At 46.5% G+C, this 23,059-nt stretch overlaps 1 protein-coding gene across 1 annotated transcript in view; it reads right to left on the bottom strand.

Annotated features, from left to right (window-relative positions):
• The window catches only part of FARSB (phenylalanyl-tRNA synthetase subunit beta), a 183,299-nt gene extending 161,238 nt beyond the window's left edge, over nucleotides 1-22,061 (bottom strand). Inside the window, exons 1-9 of the mRNA XM_063915908.1 lie at nucleotides 21,758-22,061; nucleotides 21,515-21,570; nucleotides 16,576-16,730; nucleotides 15,583-15,655; nucleotides 14,893-15,008; nucleotides 8,411-8,561; nucleotides 7,764-7,872; nucleotides 947-1,017; nucleotides 787-848 (exon numbers count right to left, since the gene is read on the bottom strand). Coding sequence (XP_063771978.1) covers nucleotides 787-848; nucleotides 947-1,017; nucleotides 7,764-7,872; nucleotides 8,411-8,561; nucleotides 14,893-15,008; nucleotides 15,583-15,655; nucleotides 16,576-16,730; nucleotides 21,515-21,570; nucleotides 21,758-21,815 — 851 coding nt within the window. The 5' untranslated portion in view covers nucleotides 21,816-22,061. The remainder of the gene's footprint in view (nucleotides 1-786; nucleotides 849-946; nucleotides 1,018-7,763; nucleotides 7,873-8,410; nucleotides 8,562-14,892; nucleotides 15,009-15,582; nucleotides 15,656-16,575; nucleotides 16,731-21,514; nucleotides 21,571-21,757) is intronic.
• Nucleotides 22,062-23,059: the final 998 nt, after the last annotated feature.

Below are 23,059 nucleotides of genomic sequence, written 5' to 3'. Positions count from 1 at the left end.
TAGAAGACTCCCACCCTGTGCACAGCCCATGACAGAGAAACCACAATGGTAGTTGCCAATAGGATTCTGAAAGATGCTCTGAACATCCAGAGCAGCTGACAGTCACAGAAGTGTGACAATATGGGGGGGAATTCAATTAAGTGCAGTCAGATTAGGCAACAAGAACTTTTAGGCGAATGCAGCATTCGACCAGCTAAGTGAAGGGGGTGGATCGGACTGCCGCTGCTGGCGACTACTAATCCACCCTCTTTGCATGTTATGAATTCTCTCTCTAACTGATAGATATAGAGATAGATATAGAGATAGAGAGATGTGGATATTATATATATATATATATATATATATATATATATATATATATATATATATTAATTTATATTCATTCTAACATTAAACTTTGAAAAGTTTATTTGTGACCTGTGTGAGTGTAGTTAATGAGTCAGTTACCATGGAACAAGTCTTATGTAGAGAGAAGCAAAGCATGTCTGACGTGCCAAGCATAATACATATGTGAAGCCAAGTCCATAAACTCACTGTTCTGAGAACACTGGATGGGCATTTGTGAAACAGTTCCACAGGTAGGTGTACAGAAGATTACAAGTGTCATTTTCCTTGTACATTTTCTGAAACTGTAAGCAAACAAACTATTGGCTGCAGCAGGTAACACCACCTTTTATTAGCAGCACCTGTAGGCCAGTATTCTTAAATATATACAACAAAGTATGTGCATAAGCCAAGGGGTAAGTCATTCCCTACATTAGCAACAATGTCACTTGTGTTACTCACGTGAATGGCTCCTTGCAGTACTCGCTGAACATAGTGACCATAATATCCAAGACTATTTTAGCCTGCACAATGCAGAAAGGTACGTTAACAGTTAAAAAATGCAAATGATCCAAGACTTATTACAAGCATGTGTAGATGAGCATGTGCGATTGCCAATCACCTTCGTCAAGTCTGTAGCGGTGCACTCTATGAAGACATTGCGGGTCTTCAAGCTGATTTTTGTGTGATCCCCTTAAAATAAACAAACAAGATACAGGGAAAAGTTTATGCTGTCATCAACTCACAAATCTAAGCCCACCATCACAGCAACAGCTAATTACCACAATCATCGTGTCATACGTTTCATAATCTTTGGACTCCTATAATTCTTATTTATCATAGCAGCCTGTACCGATTAGCCAAATCAGGAAAGTAACAGATGACATTTACCCTGAGGCTAATTACACACCTGAACGACAGCCAAATTCCCTTCATCCCAGCCCATGCCGATTAGTGGTATACACCAGAAGGATTAAATGAAGGACGGAACAATCACTCTTCTGTCCTTCATTAACATGCACAAGCTATATCTTCCAGTTGGCCGTGCAACTGAGCCGACCGGAAGACACTGCATGTGATCTGCGAGAGCACACAATATAGGGCCTAATTCAGACTTGATCGCAGATGTGCGAAATAATAAGATTTTAAACCTACCGGTAAATCTATTTCTCCTAGTCCGTAGAGGATGCTGGGGACTCCGTAAGGACCATGGGTATAGACGGGCTCCGCAGGAGACATAGGCACCTATAAAGAACTTTTAGTATGGGTGTGCACTGGCTCCTCCCTCTATGCCCCTCCTCCTCCAGACCTCAGCTAGAGAACTGTGCCCAGAGGAGATGAACAATACGAGGAAAGGATTTTGTAAATCTAAGGGCAAGATTCATACCAGCCCACACCAATCATACCATATAACCTGGAATACACATAACCAGTTAACAGTATGAACAAACAACAGCAACGGTCCAAGACCGATTCCAACTGTAACATAACCCTTATGTAAGCAATAACCATATACAAGTCTTGCAGATTTTCCGCACTGGGACGGGCGCCCAGCATCCTCTACGGACTAGGAGAAATAGATTTACCGGTAGGTTTAAAATCTTATTTTCTCTTACGTCCTAGAGGATGCTGGGGACTCCGTAAGGACCATGGGGTTCATACCAAAGCTCCCAATCGCGCTGGAGAGTGCGGATGACTCTGCAACACTGACTGAGCAAATGCTAGGTCCTCAGCCAGGGTATCAAACTTGTAGAATTTAGCAAAAGTGTTTGACCCCGACCAAGTCCCTGCTCGGCAAAGCTGTAAGGCCGAGACGCCTCAGGCAGCCACCCAAGAAGAGCCCACCTTCCTAGTGGAATGGGCCTTTACTGAATGTGGTAACGGCAATCCAGCCGTAACATACGCCTGCTGAATCGTGTTACAGATCCAGCGAGCAATAGTCTGCTTTGAAGCAGGCGCGCCAATCTTGTTGGCTGCATACAGAACAAACAGAGCCTCCGTTTTCCTAATTCTAGCCTTCCTGGCTACATAAATCTTTAAGGCCCTGACTACATCCAGGGACCTGGAATCCTCCAAGTCACTCGTAGCCACAGGCACCACAATAGGTTGGTTTATATGGAATGAAGAAACCACCTTAGGTAAAAATTGAGGACGAGTCCTCAATTCCGCTCTATCAACATGAAAAATCAAGTAGGGGCTCTTGTGAGAAAAAGGCAACTAATTCTGACACCTGCCTTGCAGATGCCAAGGCCAATAACATGACCACCTTCCAGGTGAGAAATTTCAACTCAACCGTGTTAAGGGGTTCAAATCAGTGTGATTTTAGGATTTTAGGAACTGCAACACCACGTTCAGGTCCCAAGGTGCCACTGGGGGCACAAAAGGAGGCTGGATGTGTAGCACTCCCTTTACAAAAGTCTGAACTTCTGGAAGAGAAGCCAATTCCTTCTGAAAGAATATCGACAGAGCCGAAATCTGTACCTTAACAGAGCCTAATTTAGGCCCATATGCACTCCTGTCTGTAGGAAGTGGAGAAAACGACCCAAATGGAAATCTTCCGTAGTAGCATTCTTGGTTTCACACCAAGAGACATTTCCGCCAGATAAGGTGATAATGTTTTGCCGTCACCTCCTTCCTAGCCTTTATTAGAGTAGGTATGACCTCTTCCGGAATACCCTTCTCAGCTAGGATCTGGCGTTCAACCGCCATGCCGTCAAACGTAACCGCGGTAAGTCTTGGAACATGCAGGGCCCCTGCTGCAACAGGTCCTCCCTTAGAGGAAGAGGCCAAGTATCTTCTGTGAGCATCTCCTGAAGATCTGAGTACCAGGCCCTTCGAGGCCAGTCTGGAACAATGAGTATTGTCTGTACTCTTTTTCGCCTTATGATCCTCAACACCTTTGTGATGAGAGGAAGAGGAGGAAACACGTAGACAGATTGGAACACCCATGGCGTTACCAGAGCGTCTACTGCTATTGCCTGAGGGTCCCGGGACCTGGCACAATACCTCCGAAGCTTCTTGTTGAGGCGTGACGCCATTATGTCTATTTGAGGAACTCCCCAAAGACCCGTTATCTCTGCAAAGACTTCTTGATGAAGTCCCCACTCTCCTGGATGGAGATCGTGTCTGCTGAGGAAGTCTGCCGCCCAGTTGTCCACACCTGGAATGAAGACAGCTGACAGAGCGCTTACGTGATTTTCCGCCCAGCGAAGAATCCTGGTGGCTTCTGCCATCGCGACTCTGCTCCTTGTCCCGCCTTAGCGGTTCACATGAGCCACTGCTGTGACATTGTCCGATTGAATCAGCACCGATAGGTTTCGAAGACTCTCCGCTTGTCGAAGGCCGTGGTATATGGCCCTTAATTCCAACACGTTGATGTGCAGGCAGGACTCCTGGCTTGTCCACAGTCCTTGAAAATTTCTTCCTTGGGTGACTGCTCCCCATCCTCGGAGGCTCGCGTCCGTGGTTACCAGAACCCAGTCCTGAATGCCGAATCTGCGACTCTCTAGGAGGTGAGAACTTTGCAGCCACCATAGAAGAGACACCCTGGCCCTGGGGGACAGTGTTATCTTTTGATGTAATTGTAGATGGGACCCGGACCATTTGTCCAGAAGGTCCCATTGAAACGTCCTCGCATGGAACCTGCCGAAGGGGATGGCCTCGTAGGCTGCCACCATTTTCCCCAGAACACGAGTGCATTGATGAACTGACCCTCTTTTTGGCTTTAGCAGGTCTCTGACCATGTTCTGGAGGTCCTGGGCTTTTTCCAACTGGAGAAAAAAACCTTCTTTTGTTTCGTGTCCAGTATCATACCTAGGATCGCTAGTCGAGTTGTTGGAACCAACTGTGACTTCGGTAGATTGAGAATCCAACCGTGGAGTACTATCAGAGAGAGTGACACGTTTCTCAGCAATTGCTCTTTTGATCTCGCCTTTATCAGGAGATCGTCCAAGTATGGGATAATTGTGACTCCTTGCTTGCGCAGGACCACCATCATTTCCGCCATTATCTTGGTGAAAATCCTCGGGGCCGTGGAAAGCCCAAACGGCAATGTCTGAGACTGGTAATGACAATCCTGTACAGCGAATCTAAGATACTCCTGATGAGAGGGATATATGGGGACATGAAGGTAAGCATCCTTTATGTCCAGTGACACCATAAAATCCCCCCCCCTCCAGGCTGGCTATTACCGCTCGGAGCGATTCCATCTTGAATTTGAATTTTTTCAAGTACAGGTTTAGGGATTTTAGATTTAAAATGTGTCTGACCGAACCATCCGGCTTCGGGACCACAAAGAGGGACGAATAGTACCCTTTTCCCTGTTGGTTCAGGGGAACCCTGATAATTACTTGCTGTTGACACAGCGTTTGAATTGCAGCTAACACTACATCCCGCTCTGGGGTAGAAGTTGGTAAGGCCGACTTGAAAAATCGGCGTGGGGGCACCTCTTCGAATTCCAGTTTGTAGCCTTGGGAAACTATTTCCAACGCCCAAGGATTCACGTCTGACCTGACCCAGACCTGGCTGAAGAGTCGAAGGCGTGCCCCCACTGGTGCGGACTCCCGCAGGGGAGCCCCAGCGTCATGCAGTGGGTTTTGTAGAAGCCGGGGAGGACTTCTGTTCCTGGGCACCAAGCGAAGCAGGTGTTCTCTTTCCTCTACCCCTTACCTTTGGCAAGGAAGGAGGATCCCCGACCTCTTCTGGACTTTTGCAACCGAAAGGACTGCATGTGATATTGTGGAGTTTTCTTTTGCTGTTGGGGAATAAAAGGTAGATTTACCCGCGGTAGCTGTGGAAACCAGGTCCGCGAGCCCATCCCCAAACACATCACCCTTATAGGGTAAAACCTCCATATGCTTTTTCGAATCCGCATCACCCGTCCATTGGCGGGTCCATAAGGATCGTCTCGCTGAAATAGCCATGGCATTGGCTCTGGAACCCAGCAACCGTATGTCCCTTTGAGCGTCTCTCATATACAAGACTGCGTCTTTAATATGGGCTAGAGTTAACAAAATAGCATCCCTATCTAGGGTATCAAGGTCAGCCGACAGGGTCTCTGTCCAAGCTGCAACTGCGCTACATACCCATGCCTATGCAATTGCCGGTCTGAGCAAAGCACCAGTATGTGAATAAATAGACTTTAATGTAGTCTCCTGCCTGCGGTTTGCAGGGTCCTTGAGGGCCGCTGTGTCTGGAAACGGCAGCGCCACTTTCTTGGACAGGTGTGTTAAAGCCTTGTCCACAGTGGTAGGGGATTCCCAACGTACCCTGTCCTGTGTAGGGAAAGGGTATGCCATATTAATTGTTTTGGGAATCTGCAGCCTCTTATCTGGAGCCTCCCAAGCTTTTTCAAATAACTCGTTAAGTTCATGAGATGGGGGAAAGTTTATTATCTGTTTCTTTCCCTTAAAAAAATTTGTGTACCCTCGTGTCTGGAACAGAGGGTTCATCAGCAATATGCAACACATCTCTTATTGCAATAATCATACACTGAATACTCTTTGTCACCTTAGGGTGCAATCTAGCTTCATCATAGTCGACACTGGAATCAGAGTCCGTGTCAGTATCTGTGTCCACAATTAGTGACAGGGGACGCTTTTGAGACCCCGACGGGACCTGTGAGTCGGTCCAATCCGAGGATTGACCCCCTGATGCCTCCCTGGATTCAGCTTTATCTAGCCTCTTATGTAAAGATGCCACACTTGCATTCAACATATGCCACATGTCCATCCATTCCTGAGTCGGCACTACCGACGGGGACACCACTCATCTGCTCCACCTCCTCCTTGGAGAAGCCTTCCGCTTCAGACATGCCGACACGCACGTACCGACACCCCACACACAGGGATATACCTATAAGGGGACAAATCCCCAACCAGGCCCTTAGGAGAGACAGAGTATGCCAGCACACACCCAGCGCCAAACTGACACTGGAAAATCCAGGCAGCGCTTTTATATTATACAATGCCAATCTTCCCACTCACTGCGCTCCAATGTGCCCCCCTCCTCTTTTTCAGCCCTCTGAAGTGTTCAGCAGGGGAGAGTCCGGGGAGCCAGCGTTCTCTGCAGCCTCTGTGGAGAAAATGGCGCTGGGTAGTGCTGAGGGATCAAGCTCCGCCCCCTCCAGCAGCAGGCTTCGGCCCCTCTTCAATTTTTATAAAATGGCGGGGGATCATCTATTTGCTGCCTCCGCAGCCTAATGTGACCTTTTTTGCCCAAAAACGAGGTTTATTGCTGCCCAGGGCGCCCCCCCTGCACCCATCAGTGCTTTCTGTGTGTCTGTGTGTGGGCAGTCTTCTGCCGCCTTTGACATCTTCTTGCTTCTCATAGCTTCTATCTTCCGGCTCTGTGAGGAGGACGGCGGCGCGGCTCCGGGACGAACCCCAGGGTGAGACCTGTGTTCAGACTCCCTCTGGAGCTAATGGTGTCCAGTAATCTAAGAAACAGAGCCTATCATTTAAGTAGGTCTGCTCCTCTCCCCTCAGTCCCACGATGCAGGGAGCCTGTTGCCAGCAGTGCTCCCCGAAAATAAAAAACCTAACAAAATTCTTTTTTCCACAGAAAACTCAGGAGAGCTCTCTGCAGTGCACCCTTCTCCTCTGGGCACAGGATCTAACTGAGGTCTGGAGGAGGGGCATAGAGGGAGGAGCCAGTGCACACCCATACTAAAAGTTCTTCATAGGTGCCCATATCTCCTGCGGAGCCCGTCTATACCCATGGGCCTTACGGAGTCCCCAGCATCCTCTAGGACGTAAGAGAAAACACACATCTACGATCAATTTCTTTGACATGCGGGGGGACGCCCAGCACAAGGAAAGTCCACCCCGCATGCCGGATTCAGCCCCCCCTTGCAGATATGCAAGAGCACTGCACGGTGGCGATGCTTTTGCATGTTTCAAGTAGTCCTCTGCCTGCACAGCCTAGCTGCGAAGGCAGACGGCTGCCCGCCAGGTTAAGGGTCACAGTTGCTGCGTGTGACATTATGCAGCCGCCGTGGCCCGCTCCGCCAATGGTCCAGACACGCCTCCGTTGTCCGGACCACACCCCTAAAACAGCATTGACGCCCACAAAACGCCGTGTCAAAACCCTGTTCCCGCCCTCCTCCAGGTCTTAAACTGCATTCTGAAGAGAACGCAGTTTAGAACCTTGCACATGTGCTTACCGGCGTAGATGTGCAGAAATCGCTTCATAACTATTTTCGCACATGAGCGTCAGAGTCTGAATTGGCCCCATAGTGTGTACACACTAGGTAATATGCAAAATTTGTCGAGCAGATATCGGCCTAGTGTGTACCGACCCTAAGAACAGTTCCACTAGCAGATAAACAAAGCTGCATAGATGGCAATGGGCTACATGATAAGCGATGAGTTTGCAGAGTCAGTCATTAATAAATCTACTATTCAAAATCCATATAAGCATGCAGGTGAACAAGCCATTACCATTGATAATCGGTGGCATGGAGAGCAGTACCCCATTACTGTCATAGATCACAGGATACACTGGTTTATCCTCAATGATGTGCAGAAAGTGTTTGAGATGGCTGTCAGTCTGCAGGCAATAAAATATTACAAGAATGAAACCGTATCTAACCAGAGTGCGGAGAGCAACAGATCACTGTCGTGTACTTCAATTACTTTATTAGTTCTGGAGGTGGGAAGGTGAGTGATTAAAAAGGTCAATAAATGTATTCAGTTTGTGCTACATGCTGAAGAAATATAATCAAACCACTGAATACACCTTTTGAATATTAACTTCATAGAATGAAACGCAGAGGAGTTATATAAGCGAACACATTTCAGGCTATACAGTTCTTCATTATATATAGCTGTGTCTAAGGACTGTATAGTCCAAAACAAGACAGGTAATGGTGTTTTATTATCACAAATATGTAACTTGTATATAAATGCTGGTCCAAGGGTATCTGATTTGCAGAATGTGTTGATTTGATTTTACCTGACTTAATCATGGACATTTCACTGGGTAAACGTTGGAGTCTTTTGTCCATATCACGATTATATCCCAACCACTGTCACAACATGTAGACACATATACCATATGTACTTGCACACTAAAGACAAGTACTCACCCTGTACAGTTCCATCACCTCTGGTGCGGTGTACTCTCTTTTTTGGTTCAGCGGCCTGAATTTGATGCTGGATGGTGGTTTTGCAGTGTAGATAAATGGTCCAGTGATTGTGTCGAGATCATGGGTGCCAATTGCTACCAGTGTCCTCCTCCTGCAAGACAAATATACAGAGACAGAACAATGCTGCGCTCTTCCCCAAAGATGCCCAAGTGGTGGTGGTGTTGGGTGGGGGAGAGGGTGATTTGGGGTTGGTAGCACAAAAAATAAGAATTTACTTACCGATAATTCTATTTCTCGGAGTCCGTAGTGGATGCTGGGGTTCCTGAAAGGACCATGGGGAATAGCGGCTCCGCAGGAGACAGGGCACAAAAAGTAAAGCTTTTCCAGATCAGGTGGTGTGCACTGGCTCCTCCCCCTATGACCCTCCTCCAGACTCCAGTTAGGTACTGTGCCCGGACGAGCGTACACAATAAGGGAGGATTTTGAATCCCGGGTAAGACTCATACCAGCCACACCAATCACACCGTACAACTTGTGATCTAAACCCAGTTAACAGTATGATAACAGAGGAGCCTCTGAAAGATGGCTCCCTAAACAATAACCCGAATTAGTTAACAATAACTATGTACAAGTATTGCAGATAATCCGCACTTGGGATGGGCGCCCAGCATCCACTACGGACTCCGAGAAATAGAATTATCGGTAAGTAAATTCTTATTTTCTCTATCGTCCTAGTGGATGCTGGGGTTCCTGAAAGGACCATGGGGATTATACCAAAGCTCCCAAACGGGCGGGAGAGTGCGGATGACTCTGCAGCACCGAATGAGAGAACTCCAGGTCCTCCTTTGCCAGGGTATCAAATTTGTAGAATTTTACAAACGTGTTCTCCCCTGACCACGTAGCTGCTCGGCAGAGTTGTAATGCCGAGACCCCTCGGGCAGCCGCCCAAGATGAGCCCACCTTCCTTGTGGAATGGGCCTTAACAGATTTAGGCTGTGGCAGGCCTGCCACAGAATGTGCAAGTTGAATTGTGTTACAAATCCAACGAGCAATCGACTGCTTAGAAGCAGGCGCACCCAACTTGTTGGGTGCATACAGTATAAACAGCGAGTCAGATTTTCTGACTCCAGCCGTCCTTGAAATGTATATTTTTAAAGCTCTGACAACGTCCAACAACTTGGAGTCCTCCAAGTCGCTTGTAGCCGCAGGCACTACAATAGGCTGGTTCAGGTGAAACGCTGATACCACCTTAGGGAGAAAATGCGGACGCGTCCGCAGCTCTGCCCTATCCGAATGGAAAATTAAATAAGGGCTTTTATAAGATAAAGCCGCCAGTTCAGATACTCTCCTGGCGGACGCCAGGGCCAGTAACATAGTCACTTTCCATGTGAGATATTTCAAATCCACATCTTTTAGTGGTTCAAACCAATGGGATTTGATGAAATCTAAAACTACATTTAGATCCCACGGTGCCACCGGAGGCACCACAGGAGGCTGTATATGCAGTACTCCCTTGACAAAAGTCTGGACCTCAGGAACTGAGGCCAATTCTTTTTGGAAGAATATTGACAGGGCCGAAATTTGAACCTTAATAGATCCCAATTTGAGACCCATAGACAATCCTGATTGCAGGAAATGTAGGAAACGACCCAGTTGAAATTCCTCCGTCGGAGCACTCCGATCCTCGCACCACGCAACATATTTCCGCCAAATGCGGTGATAATGCTTCGCGGTGACTTCCTTTCTTGCCTTAATCAAGGTAGGAATGACTTCTTCTGGAATGCCTTTTCCTTTTAGGATCTGGCGTTCAACCGCCATGCCGTCAAACGCAGCCGCGGTAAGTCTTGGAATAGACACGGTCCCTGCTGAAGCAGGTCCTGTCTTAGAGGTAGAGGCCACGGATCGTCCGTGACCATCTCTTGAAGTTCCGGGTACCAAGACCTTCTTGGCCAATCCGGAGCCACTAGTATCGTTCTTACTCCGCTTTGCCTTATGATTCTCAATACCTTTGGTATGAGAGGCAGAGGAGGAAACACATACACCGACTGGTACACCCAAGGTGTTACCAGTGCGTCCACAGCTATTGCCTGCGGATCTCTTGACCTGGCGCAATACCTGTCCAGTTTTTTGTTGAGGCGAGACGCCATCATGTCCACCATTGGTCTTTCCCAACGGTTTATTAGCATGTGGAAAACTTCTGAATGAAGTCCCCACTCTCCCGGGTGAAGATCGTGTCTGCTGAGGAAGTCTGCTTCCCAGTTGTCCACTCCCGGGATGAACACTGCTGACAGTGCTATCACGTGATTCTCCGCCCAGCGAAGGATCCTGGCAGCTTCTGCCATTGCACTCCTGCTTCTTGTGCCGCCCTGTCTGTTTACATGGGCGACTGCCGTGATGTTGTCCGACTGGATCAACACCGGTCTTCCTTGAAGCAGAGGTTCCGCCTGGCTTAGAGCATTGTAGATTGCTCTTAGTTCCAGAATGTTTATGTGAAGAGACTTTTCCAGGCTCGACCACACTCCCTGGAAGTTTCTTCCTTGTGTGACTGCTCCCCAGCCTCTCAGGCTGGCGTCCGTGGTCACCAGGATCCAATCCTGTATGCCGAATCTGCGGCCCTCCAATAGATGAGCCCTCTGCAACCACCACAGAAGAGATACCCTTGTCCTTGGAGACAGGGTTATCCGCAGGTGCATCTGAAGATGCGACCCTGACCATTTGTCCAACAGATCCCTTTGGAAAATTCTTGCATGGAATCTGCCGAATGGAATTGCTTCGTAAGAAGCCACCATTTTTCCCAGGACTCTTGTGCATTGATGTACAGACACCTTTCCTGGTTTTAGGAGATTCCTGACCAGGTCGGATAACTCCTTGGCTTTTTCCTCGGGAAGAAAAACCTTTTTCTGAACCGTGTCCAGAATCATCCCTAGGAACAGCAGACGAGTTGTCGGCATTAATTGGGATTTTGGAATATTCAGAATCCATCCGTGCTGCTTTAGCACCTCTTGAGATATTGCTAATCCCATCTCTAGCTGTTCTCTGGACCTTGCCCTTATTAGGAGATCGTCCAAGTATGGGATAATTAATACGCCTTTTCTTCGAAGAAGAATCATCATCTCGGCCATTACCTTTGTAAAGATCCGAGGTGCCGTGGACAAACCAAACGGCAGCGTCTGAAACTGATAGTGACAGTTTTGTACAACGAACCTGAGGTACCCCTGGTGTGAGGGGTAAATTGGAACGTGGAGATACGCATCCTTGATGTCCAAGGATACCATAAAGTCCCCTTCTTCCAGGTTCGCTATCACTGCTCTGAGTGACTCCATCTTGAACTTGAACTTCTTTATGTACAGGTTCAAGGACTTCAGATTTAGAATAGGCCTTACCGAGCCATCCGGCTTCGGTACCACAAATAGAGTGGAATAATACCCCTTCCCTTGTTGTAGAAGAGGTACCTTGACTATCACCTGCTGAGAGTACAGCTTGTGAATGGCTTCCAAAACCGTCTCCCTTTCGGAAGGGGACGTTGGTAAAGCAGACTTCAGGAAACGGCGAGGTGGATCTGTCTCTAATTCCAACCTGTACCCCTGAGATATTATCTGCAGGATCCAGGGATCTACCTGCGAGTGAGCCCACTGCGCGCTGTAATTTTTGAGACGACCTCCCACCGTCCCCGAGTCCGCTTGAGAAGCCCCAGCGTCATGCTGAGGCTTTTGTAGAAGCCGGGGAAGGCTTCTGTTCCTGGGAAGGAGCTGCCTGTTGCTGTTTCTTCCCTCGACCTCTGCCTCGTGGCAGATATGAATAGCCCTTTGCTCTCTTATTTTTAAAGGAACGAAAGGGCTGCGGTTGAAAAGTCGGTGCCTTTTTCTGTTGGGGAGTGACTTGAGGTAGAAAGGTGGATTTCCCGGCTGTAGCCGTGGCCACCAAATCTGATAGACCGACTCCAAATAACTCCTCCCCTTTATACGGCAAAACTTCCATATGCCGTTTTGAATCCGCATCGCCTGTCCACTGTCGCGTCCATAAAGCTCTTCTGGCCGAAATGGACATAGCACTTACCCGTGATGCCAGTGTGCAGATATCCCTCTGTGCATCACGCATATAAAGAAATGCATCCTTTATTTGTTCTAACGACAGTAAAATATTGTCCCTGTCCAGGGTATCAATATTTTCAATCAGGGACTCTGACCAAACTACCCCAGCACTGCACATCCAGGCAGACGCTATAGCTGGTCGTAGTATAACACCTGCATGTGTGTATATACTTTTTTGGATATTTTCCATCCTCCTATCTGATGGATCTTTAAGTGCGGCCGTCTCAGGAGAAGGTAACGCCACTTGTTTTGATAAGCGTGTTAGCGCCTTGTCCACCCTAGGAGGTGTTTCCCAGCGCTCCCTAACCTCTGGCGGGAAAGGGTATAATGCCAATAATTTCTTTGAAATTATCAGCTTTTTATCAGGGGCAACCCACGCTTCATCACACACGTCATTTAATTCTTCTGATTCAGGAAAAACTATAGGTAGTTTTTTTCACACCCCACATAATACCCTGTTTAGTGGTACCTGTAGTATCAGCTAAATGTAACGCCTCCTTCATTGCCAAAATCATATAACGTGTGGCCCTACTGGAAAATACGGTTGATTGGTCACCGTCACCACTGGAATCAGTGCCTGTGTCTGGGTCTGTGTCGACCGACTGAGGCAAAGGGCGTTTTACAGCCCCTGACGGTGTTTGAGGCGCCTGGACAGGCACTAATTGATTGTCCGGCCGCCTCATGTCGTCAAACGACTGCTTAAGCGAGTTGACGCTATCCCGTAATTCCACAAATAAAGGCATCCATTCTGGTGTCGACCCCCTAGGAGGTGACATCCCCATATTTGGCAATTGCTCCGCCTCCACACCAATATCGTCCTCATACATGTCGACACACACGTACCGACACACAGCAGACACACAGGGAATGCTCTAAACGAAGACAGGACCCACTAGCCCTTTGGGGAGACAGAGGGAGAGTCTGCCAGCACACACCAAAAAGCGCTATATATGACAGGGATAGCCTTATAATAAGTGCTCCCTTATAGCTGCTTTATATATATCAAGATATTGCCATTAAATTTGCCCCCCCTCTCTGTTTTACCCTGTTTCTGTAGTGCAGTGCAGGGGAGAGACCTGGGAGCCGTCCTGACCAGCGGAACTGTGAGAGGAAATGGCGCCGTGTGCTGAGGAGATAGGCCCCGCCCCTTTTTCGGCGGGCTCGTCTCCCGCTATTTTGTGAATACAGGCAGGGGTTAAATATCTCCATATAGCCTCTGGGGGCTATATGTGAGGTATTTTTAGCCTTTTAATAGGTTTTCATTTGCCTCCCAGGGCGCCCCCCCCCAGCGCCCTGCACCCTCAGTGACTGCGTGTGAAGTGTGCTGAGAGGAAAATGGCGCACAGCTGCAGTGCTGTGCGCTACCTTTAGAAGACTGCAGGAGTCTTCAGCCGCCGATTCTGGACCTCTTCTTACTTCAGCATCTGCAAGGGGGCCGGCGGCGCGGCTCCGGTGACTATCCAGGCTGTACCTGTGATCGTCCCTCTGGAGCTGATGTCCAGTAGCCAAGAAGCCAATCCATCCTGCACGCAGGTGAGTTCACTTCTTCTCCCCTCTGTCCCTCGTTGCAGTGATCCTGTTGCCAGCAGGAATCACTGTAAAATAAAAAACCTAAGCTAAACTTTCTCTAAGCAGCTCTTTATGAGAGCCACCTAGAATTGCACCCTTCTCGGCCGGGCACAAAAATCTAACTGGAGTCTGGAGGAGGGTCATAGGGGGAGGAGCCAGTGCACACCACCTGATCTGGAAAAGCTTTACTTTTTGTGCCCTGTCTCCTGCGGAGCCGCTATTCCCCATGGTCCTTTCAGGAACCCCAGCATCCACTAGGACGATAGAGAAACTAAGATGGGCAAACATTGTAACTTATGAACAAAGAATAAATGCATATAATTTCAATATGATCACATTAATAAATGAAGGTCCTGATTTAGAGATATGCGCTGGTGTGAGGAAGCATGCAGATTCCCAATTACTGGAAATCTGCAGCTGCGCAAGGTCTGTTCTGCACATGTGCAGACCAGACCTTGCGTTGTTGCCCAATGTTCCCCTCTTCCACTACCTGATGCACAGGCAGCGACGTTGAGGGGCTGAGCAGGGGCTAAGGGAGGGCTATGTGCTGAAAACGGGGCTTATTGTTCCCCTTTTTCTGAGAGGGCAGAGCCAAGGGTCTGCGTGTCACCATGCTTCCACTGGCCTGCTGTGCAAGCGGAGGCCAACTTAGCTGGCTGACTGCATTGGAACAAGGTTGCGATGTTGGATCCCAACTTGCAGCATCTGTCACAAAGCTGGGACTGCAGCTGCATGCAGGAGGCGTCTCTTCTCCTACATGTGGCATTGAACTTCCATCCAGCTCTGAATCAGGCCTAAGTCATACACGTTACAGTCTGATACCTGCAAATGTTCTGGTGAAGTTTTTCTTGCAGATCTATGAAGTTCTCATATCGGTTCTGTGTGAATGTTATGTCCCGGAGCACAGCAGCCACTGCATAGGGACGTACTGCTGCAGTCTAACACACAGAACAGCAAAGGCATTAATCTTCTCTCAGCTTTACAACATTATTATTTACTAACTTTTCTATAAAGACACAATATTTTACATTCTCATCAGTCACTGCTCTAGTTGAGCCTAATGTCTTCATCTCCTACCACACAAACACGTGCCGTAACCAGCCAGTGAGCTTTCAGGACCCTATAGACCAGTGACGGCTAACCTTGACACTCCAGCTGTTGAACTACACATCCCAGCATGCCCTGCATCAGTTTTAGCATGGCCAAATAGCAAAACTGTAGCAGGGCATGCTGGAATGTGTAGCTCAACAACAGCTGGAGTGTCAAGGTTAGCCATCACTGCTATAGACTCTTAAGACATAATGGGTGTTGTATATGTAAAAACGTAAAAAAAACAAAACCCAACAACTAGCACACTGGATATTCTTTGCAGATTTCATAAACACCAAATAAACTCTTACATATACTGTACAACTGAAAATACAGCTACTTTACATTTAAAATACAAGGTTGACTAAGTTATCATATGTTTCCCAATCAATAAAATGGAAATCAAATAGAAATAACTCTCACCTCCTCTGTGATAAACATTCTTTGTAACCGACTGTCAGCCGGAGTAATCCGTTTATATCTGGGAGCAGCTATCCTGAAAAACAACGTGGAAGAGGGGGTTAGATTATTATCATCATTTATTAATATGGCACCACATAGGATCCACGGCGCCCAATTACAGAGTAAACACGTAAGCAAAACATGAAGACAGTGATTTACAGTTCAATACAATAAAGGAAAAGTACAGGGTATATAAACATAGCTGCCTCAGTAAATGGCACTGAAATAAGGTGGCAGGAAACCTAAGCATTTGGTGCCATCAAAGGGAGTATTTAAAAGATGATAGGTTAAGTAAGAGACGTAAAAGCACATAAGGGAAGGGGACCTTGCTCGTGATTCTAAAGGATGGACTTATTACAACAGAAATTCTCAGTACAAAAGTAACCTAATGCATCAGTATTGGACACCATTTTGTATGCACTCTTGTATGAGTGATGCGGTTATTGCTCCCTGCAGCTGTATTATATTATTACATGAAGGGAGGTCTGCATTCCGCTTCCATCACTTGAGATAGGAAATGTTTCTGTCCGCTTCCCCTAATTTGGACAGAGTTATGGGATATACTAGTCTCCAAACTTTAGTGTGTACTACAAGCTTTATAGTAAGGAGCCTTCAGTCATTCTCTACACAAAAAAATGTGGTGCCTTTCATTCAGATGAGTGGCATTTCTTGAAACCACTTAACTATCACACCAAGCTTCATACACGAATAGATATACAAGTCTGTGGACGTAGACATTTATGTCAGTTTAGTATAAAGTTGTTATTCTCTTCTCAAAATAACCATTAAAAAAAATAAAAGAGGTTGTATATTATTTGAGTTTTGGCAATTAGTGCACTTCCTACAACTTGAATTACAGGGTTTATAGCTAAACAATAATGTTGGGAAAGATGATTATGGAAGTGCCCAGTACTAGATCTAAATGGACATGTGTGTAATATGTAAAGACAATACCTTTCTTTAAAGACTTGCAGCCCACGCACCAGCCCCTCCAGACACAGGAGATCATAGCGGTTGGCAGGGACATCAATCTTGAACAGGACGACATCGGACGCCTCATCTGCTTTCCCATCGCCTTTCTCCTTGCTGATGATTTCCTTCTCAGAGGTCTTGAATGGAACAATGGTAGTTACATTAATACCTTTTCATACGATGGCCATAAAATAGCATCCTTGAAAACATATGTATTAATCAGTCATGTATAAAATGAGTTAGAATATTAGTTCAAAAAAAGGCATTTTGGCCAAGACCTCCTGTGCACAATGAATGGTCTGGGCTTCACACAGGTCATTCCCTCTGCCACACATAAAAGTGGTCACACTCTCGATCTTGTCTTTCAGATTGGATTAGAAGTCAATGACCTAAAAATAAACCCAGTCATCTGGTCAGACCACTACTCCCTCTGGTTCTCAGTCGCAACCCCTCAAATAAGATCTCTGCCCGTGGAGTTGACCAGGTATCGTCCAAGGAGGGGTATGACTCCCCAAGCTCTTGCAGCAAATCTAGATCTCTCTGCTATACTGGGTGCCTGTGAAGATCCCTGTTCCCTAGTCCGTTATTATAATAGGGATGTTATGGCTGCAATTGATATTATTATCGCCCCTGTGCGTATAAGACCTCGTAAACCACAACGTCAAGCTCGACAACAGTGTTAGTGAGCTCAAGAAAAGGGGGCGTAGACTGGAAAGACCATGGAGGAAGACTAACCTAGTGGATGACCAAATAAAACTAATAAAGCATAACGAAGAATATCAATCGACAATCACTCGTAAGAAATCACAGTTCCTGTCAAATGAGATCACAGCAGCAAACAATAGGCCAGCTCAACTTTTCCGCACAGTGGAGCAAGCCAGCATGCCTGCAGACTGATGAGACCCTCTCCCAGGCAAGATGCAACGAGTTTGCAAACTTCTTTGCAGATAAAATATCCACCATCCGGGCTGGAATCTCCACAGTGCCATCAAAGGAGTGCCAAACTACAAAGCCTGCCAATATAAGCTACCTGCCTTCATGGACCAGCTTTGACCCAGTGGATGTAAAGGACACTGCTGAAATTGCTCGGATTTTGCGTCCCACCACCTGTGATCTGAACCCAGCCTCAACCAAGTTTCTAATAGGTTGTATGGATATAATTGGTCCTGCCTTTGCAAAAATTGTTCAATGCTCTTTGCAGACAGGCATTTTTCCTGAACCCCTAAAGGAAGCAATTGTTAGACCGCTTCTTAAAAAACCTAATTTAGATCCCGACTGCATGACCAACTACAGACCGGTATCAAACCTTCCTTTCCTAGGAAAAGGTTATTGAGAAAGTGGTTGCACATCAACTGGAAACCTGACTGACAACCCATGATATCTATGATCCATTTCAATCAGGATTCAGGAGAAGACATAGCACTGAAACAGCCCTGGTGTGTGTGTTAAATGATCTTCTGATGGCAAAAGACAGAGGTGACTGTTCAATATTAATCCTTCTGGATCTCTCGGCAGCATTTGATACCGTGGACCATGGGCTTCTAATTGAGCGACTGATACATTTCTGTGGTTTGGATGGCACAATCCTAAACTGGTTCAAATCATTTCTCACAGGCAGGTCACAGAGTATAGTCTGGATTATACTCATCACCACCAGTGCCATTGCCATGTGGTGTCCCACAAGGTTCTATACTATCCCCCATGCTTTTTGCAGTATACATGCTCCCATTGGGCGAAATAATCAGGCGACATGGCCTGGTCTACCACTGCTATGCAGATGATACACAACTGTACTTGTCCTTTGCTCCGGGCACGGCTAACCCAATAGCAACCCTAAATGGCTGTCTAGCTGAGCTACAGGAGTGGATGAGCGCCAGTTGGCTGCGACTGAACCCAGATAAAACAGAGGTCCTTATGATACGACCGCAACATCAAAGGACAAGACTGCAGCATAGCCAACCAACTGGACTTACACTCGGGGATTCAGAATTACAGACCAGTGATCGTGTGCAGAATCTTGGCGTTGTCCTGGATGGTGGCTTGACACTTAAACATCAGATATCAGCCACAATCAAATCCTCATTCTTTCACCTGAGGAACATAGCCAGAATCAAGCACTTAATTCCCTCAGATGATATGCCAAAAGTCATACATGCATTTGTATCATCTCGATTAGACTACTGTAATGCCCTCTACCTTGGTCTACCAGCAAAAGAATTGCAACGCTTACAGCTGGTGCAAAACACAGCTGCCAGGCTGTTAACCAACCAGCCCCGTTCTAGCCACATAACACCCATCCTCTACTCCCTTCACTGGCTGCCTGTAAGATGGCGAATCATCTTTAAGATTGGCTTACTGAGTTTCAAAGCATTACATGACCAAGGCCCAAGGTATCTGAAACAGCTTCTGACCCCATACTGCCCCACTCGATTACTGCGATCTGTAGATGGACTTTTAGCAGTACCTAGAATCTACCGTAATTCATCTGGGGGTTGAGCTTTTAGTCATGCGGCTCCGACTCTATGGAACTCACTTCCCCGCACAGTGCGAGAGGCCCCAACTATAGAATCCTTCAAAAGTAGACTCAAGACTTTCCTGTTTACTCAAGCATTTCCATAATGTCCCTTTTAGTATCTTCATGTTTCTGTATTTTATGAAAATGTACTTCATTATTTTCTGTACTATATTATGCTATGTATCTGTTAAGCGCCTTGAGTCCTATTGGAGAAAGAGCGCTATATAAATAAAATTATTATTATTATTATTATTATTATTATTATTTATAACTTTAAATTATCTTCTCCATCTCGCAATCCTTCTGCTTCTATAAACTGATCATATCTTAACAAAATTTAGAATCCCCATCCCTTATCTGCCAAACATTTTATTCTGATTCTGTGCTCTACATAAATGTTATACCGCTACCATATGCCCTAACGTGAGCGTGTGCGTGTGTGTGTGTGTGTACATGTGGTAGGGAATATAGGGGCAGATGTATTAACCTGGAGAAGGCATAAGGAAATGATAAACCAGTGATATGTGCAAGGTGATAAAGGCACCAGACAATCAGATCTTAACTGTTAATTTACATAATGGAGCTGATTGGCTGGTGCCTTTATCACCTTGCACATATCACTGGTTTATCCCTTCCTTATGCCTTCTACAGGTTAATACATCTGCCCCATAGATTGTAAGCTCCACTGAGGCAGGGACGAAGTGAATGGGCAAATATTCTCTGTAAAGCGCTGCGGAATATGTGTGCGCTATATAAATAACTGGTAATAGATAAACAATAAATAAATAAATATGAATACAAGCTCTATTTCTTTACAGGTTAAACATGTTAATAAACACAATCTTTGGCAGTACACAAATAACAGGGGGGGGGGGTTATAACACTTATCTATCAAGTGCTTGTGTGTTTCCACTTAGCAAAGGAAAAGACAAAAATGTTTTTTGCAACAGTAACACTATGTTTAAAACAACTGTACACAGTGTGACAATTTGACACAAAGGCCAAACGAATGATATAATGAAGTTGCAAAAACAGGACAGGGTCATCCACCAGAGTAAATAATAAAAAGCAAGCATACTTACACACAGTTCCCAACTCTCCCGCTTCTGATACAAATAAGAGGTATGAGACATGTCATACCGTACTCTATAAACCAGTGCTTCCTCAGGACATACTAAGGCTGGGTACACACGGCGAGATCTTTTGCACTATATCACACACTATCTGGCTAGAGAGCGATACAGTGCACTATATCACACCATGTGTATATGCACTATATGAAATGTGATATAGTGCAGTGCATGCTCCCGCAGGTTGTGTCCAATGTTCTATGTCGGATGAACATGCTGAATAGTACATGATCTAGTGCAGTTCTCAAACTCGGTCCTCAGGACTCCACACAGTGCATGTTTTGCAGGTAACCCAGCAAGTGCACAGGTGTATTAATTAATCACTGACACATTTTAAAAGGTCCACAGGGGGAGCTATTTAACTTGTGATTCTGTGAGGAGACCTGCAAAACATGCACTGTATGGGGTCCCGAGGACAGAGTTTGAGAACCTGTGATCTAGTGCATATTGTACAGTGTGTATGTTAACATACGATATTGTATCCAATTTCACAATAAAGTGAGAGGCCATATCTTATGCTAAATCTTACCGTGTGTATGCATCTTACTGTGTACCCACCTTAACAGTTCTAGTTTTAAGGATAGCCATACCTGAGCACAGGTGATTTAAATAGTACGTCCGTTATTTTGATTCACCCACCTGTGCTCAAGCATGGAAATAACTAAAACCTGGACTGCTAGTGTGCCTTGAGGACTGTGGTTGGGAAACACTGCAATAATCTAAAATTCAGCAACAGCATTTTAGAGGGGTACAAAATAATTGAGGATGGTGTTCCTCACACCCCATAGAGCTGCACAATAAAACTCCTCGATGTTGGGGGTCACACAATTATTGTGATGTGTACTATGTCACTGGAGGAAAGTTACAGGCAAACTATACAGTTTCTTGTATATATGTCCTTTTGTTTCCTTTATATATACGCTTACTGTACCTTTCAAATAAGACACAGCTGATGGACCACTAAGCAGTTTTTATAAACTCTTGAGGGCCGCATGCAAAGCATTCATGCTTCCAATACAAGAAGTGTAAGGAGCAACGCGCAGCTTTGATGTCCTGTATGAGTTTCAGGGTACCCATGGGTACTTTGTGGGCAGCATGCAGGTTGTGGGAGGCGGCATGCCAGACCCAATAGCCATAGTATGCCCACCTAAGAACTATGGCATCACAGTGTTACATGCAGAAAGGCCAGTGACACTATATAAATTGTTAATGTAGCAAGAGATAGCAGTTGACTTTACCAGTAACATTCACGAAGTATGCAAGCAGCTATACTTACTATCTCATCTAATTCTAGGCCAAACTCAAAGCAAAGCTCATCAAACTCTTCATCAGCTGCAAGGAAAGAAAGTGTCATTATTATCTACCAGCAGAGAGGAGGCAGCCTACAGGACGATGCAGCTGCCAGACACAGCATAACACCGCCCCATAGGGAGTTACAGTCATGACTTTCACCACAGGGGAGCCGGGCACACGGCAACACGAGAACCGCTGCTGCTGCCGGGCACAGCACAGAACTCACTATAGGTCCGGCCCAGGGCCTGGTACAGCAGGTCTCTTTTCACTGAGACAGTCGGCATGGTCCACGCTCCAGCAGCTGCAGCACCGGCATCGGCAGGACCTCAGCGCTGAGAGCAGCAGCCCTTGCCCACACACTGCGCTGTCCTCGGCGCCTTAACTAATGGAAACGCCTTAAAGGGTGTCACTGGTCCTATTTGCTATACAGTACAATATCCAATAATTATTCTTTGCTGAACACTCGCTGTATAAAATAAGAAGACACGTATAACATAGATCTAGTGACATTATCTCTGCAGGCATAGTGTAGGGCAGCCGCCAGCTCTTGACTGAGAGTTGCATCACATTTGTAGCTGTTACAGTCAGGTCCTTGGAATCAGGTAATTGGAGCAGAGGATTCCATGCTCAGCCAATTGCTAATCAGATTCATATCGATGGTTGGAACGCAGCGCCAGACCTGTCAAGAAGAAAGTTTGTGGTCTATTTACTAAGGTTGTGTCACTCTATGTTCCCTTCGTGATCAGGACGAGGAAGTGACTGCATGACAGGGCAGGAGAGAACTTCCGCCCTTACACTTACAGCAGCTTAATCTTTCTCATATGTCCTAGAGCAGGGCTGGCCAAACCAGTCCTCGAGATCTACCAACAGTTCACATTTCTCTAACGTCCTAAGTGGATGCTGGGACTCCGTAAGGACCATGGGGAATAGCGGCTCCGCAGGAGACAGGGCACAAAATAAAAGCTTGAGATATCAGGTGGTGTGCACTGGCTCCTCCCCCTATGACCCTCCTCCAAGCCAGTTAGATTTTTGTGCCCGGCCGAGAAGGGTGCAAACTAGGTAGCTCTCCAGAGCTGCTTAGAATAAAAGTTTAGTTAGGTTTTTTTATTTTCAGTGAGTCCTGCTGGCAACAGGCTCACTGCATCGTGGGACTAAGGGGAGAAGAAGCGAACTCACCTGAGTGCAGAGTGGATTGGGCTTCTTAGGCTACTGGACGTTAGCTCCAGAGGGACGATCACAGGTTCAGCCTGGATGGGTCACCGGAGCCGCGCCGCCGTCCCCCTTACAGAGCCAGAAGAGACGAAGGTCCGGTGAAAGCGGCGGCAGAAGACATCCTGTCTTCAAGACTAAGGTAGCGCACAGCACCGCAGCTGTGCGCCATTGCTCTCAGCACACTTCACACTCCGGTCACTGAGGGTGCAGGGCGCTGGGGGGGAGCGCCCTGAGACGCAATATAACACACATATACCTTAGCTGGCAAAAGGAATACATCACATATAGCTCCAGGGCTATATGGATGTATTTTTTC

The sequence above is a fragment of the Pseudophryne corroboree genome, chromosome 4 (assembly GCF_028390025.1).
Source record: "Pseudophryne corroboree isolate aPseCor3 chromosome 4, aPseCor3.hap2, whole genome shotgun sequence".
Taxonomy (NCBI): domain Eukaryota; kingdom Metazoa; phylum Chordata; class Amphibia; order Anura; family Myobatrachidae; genus Pseudophryne; species Pseudophryne corroboree.
Note: the sequence above shows the minus strand (reverse complement) of the source record. Positions and strands in the feature narration are given on the sequence as shown.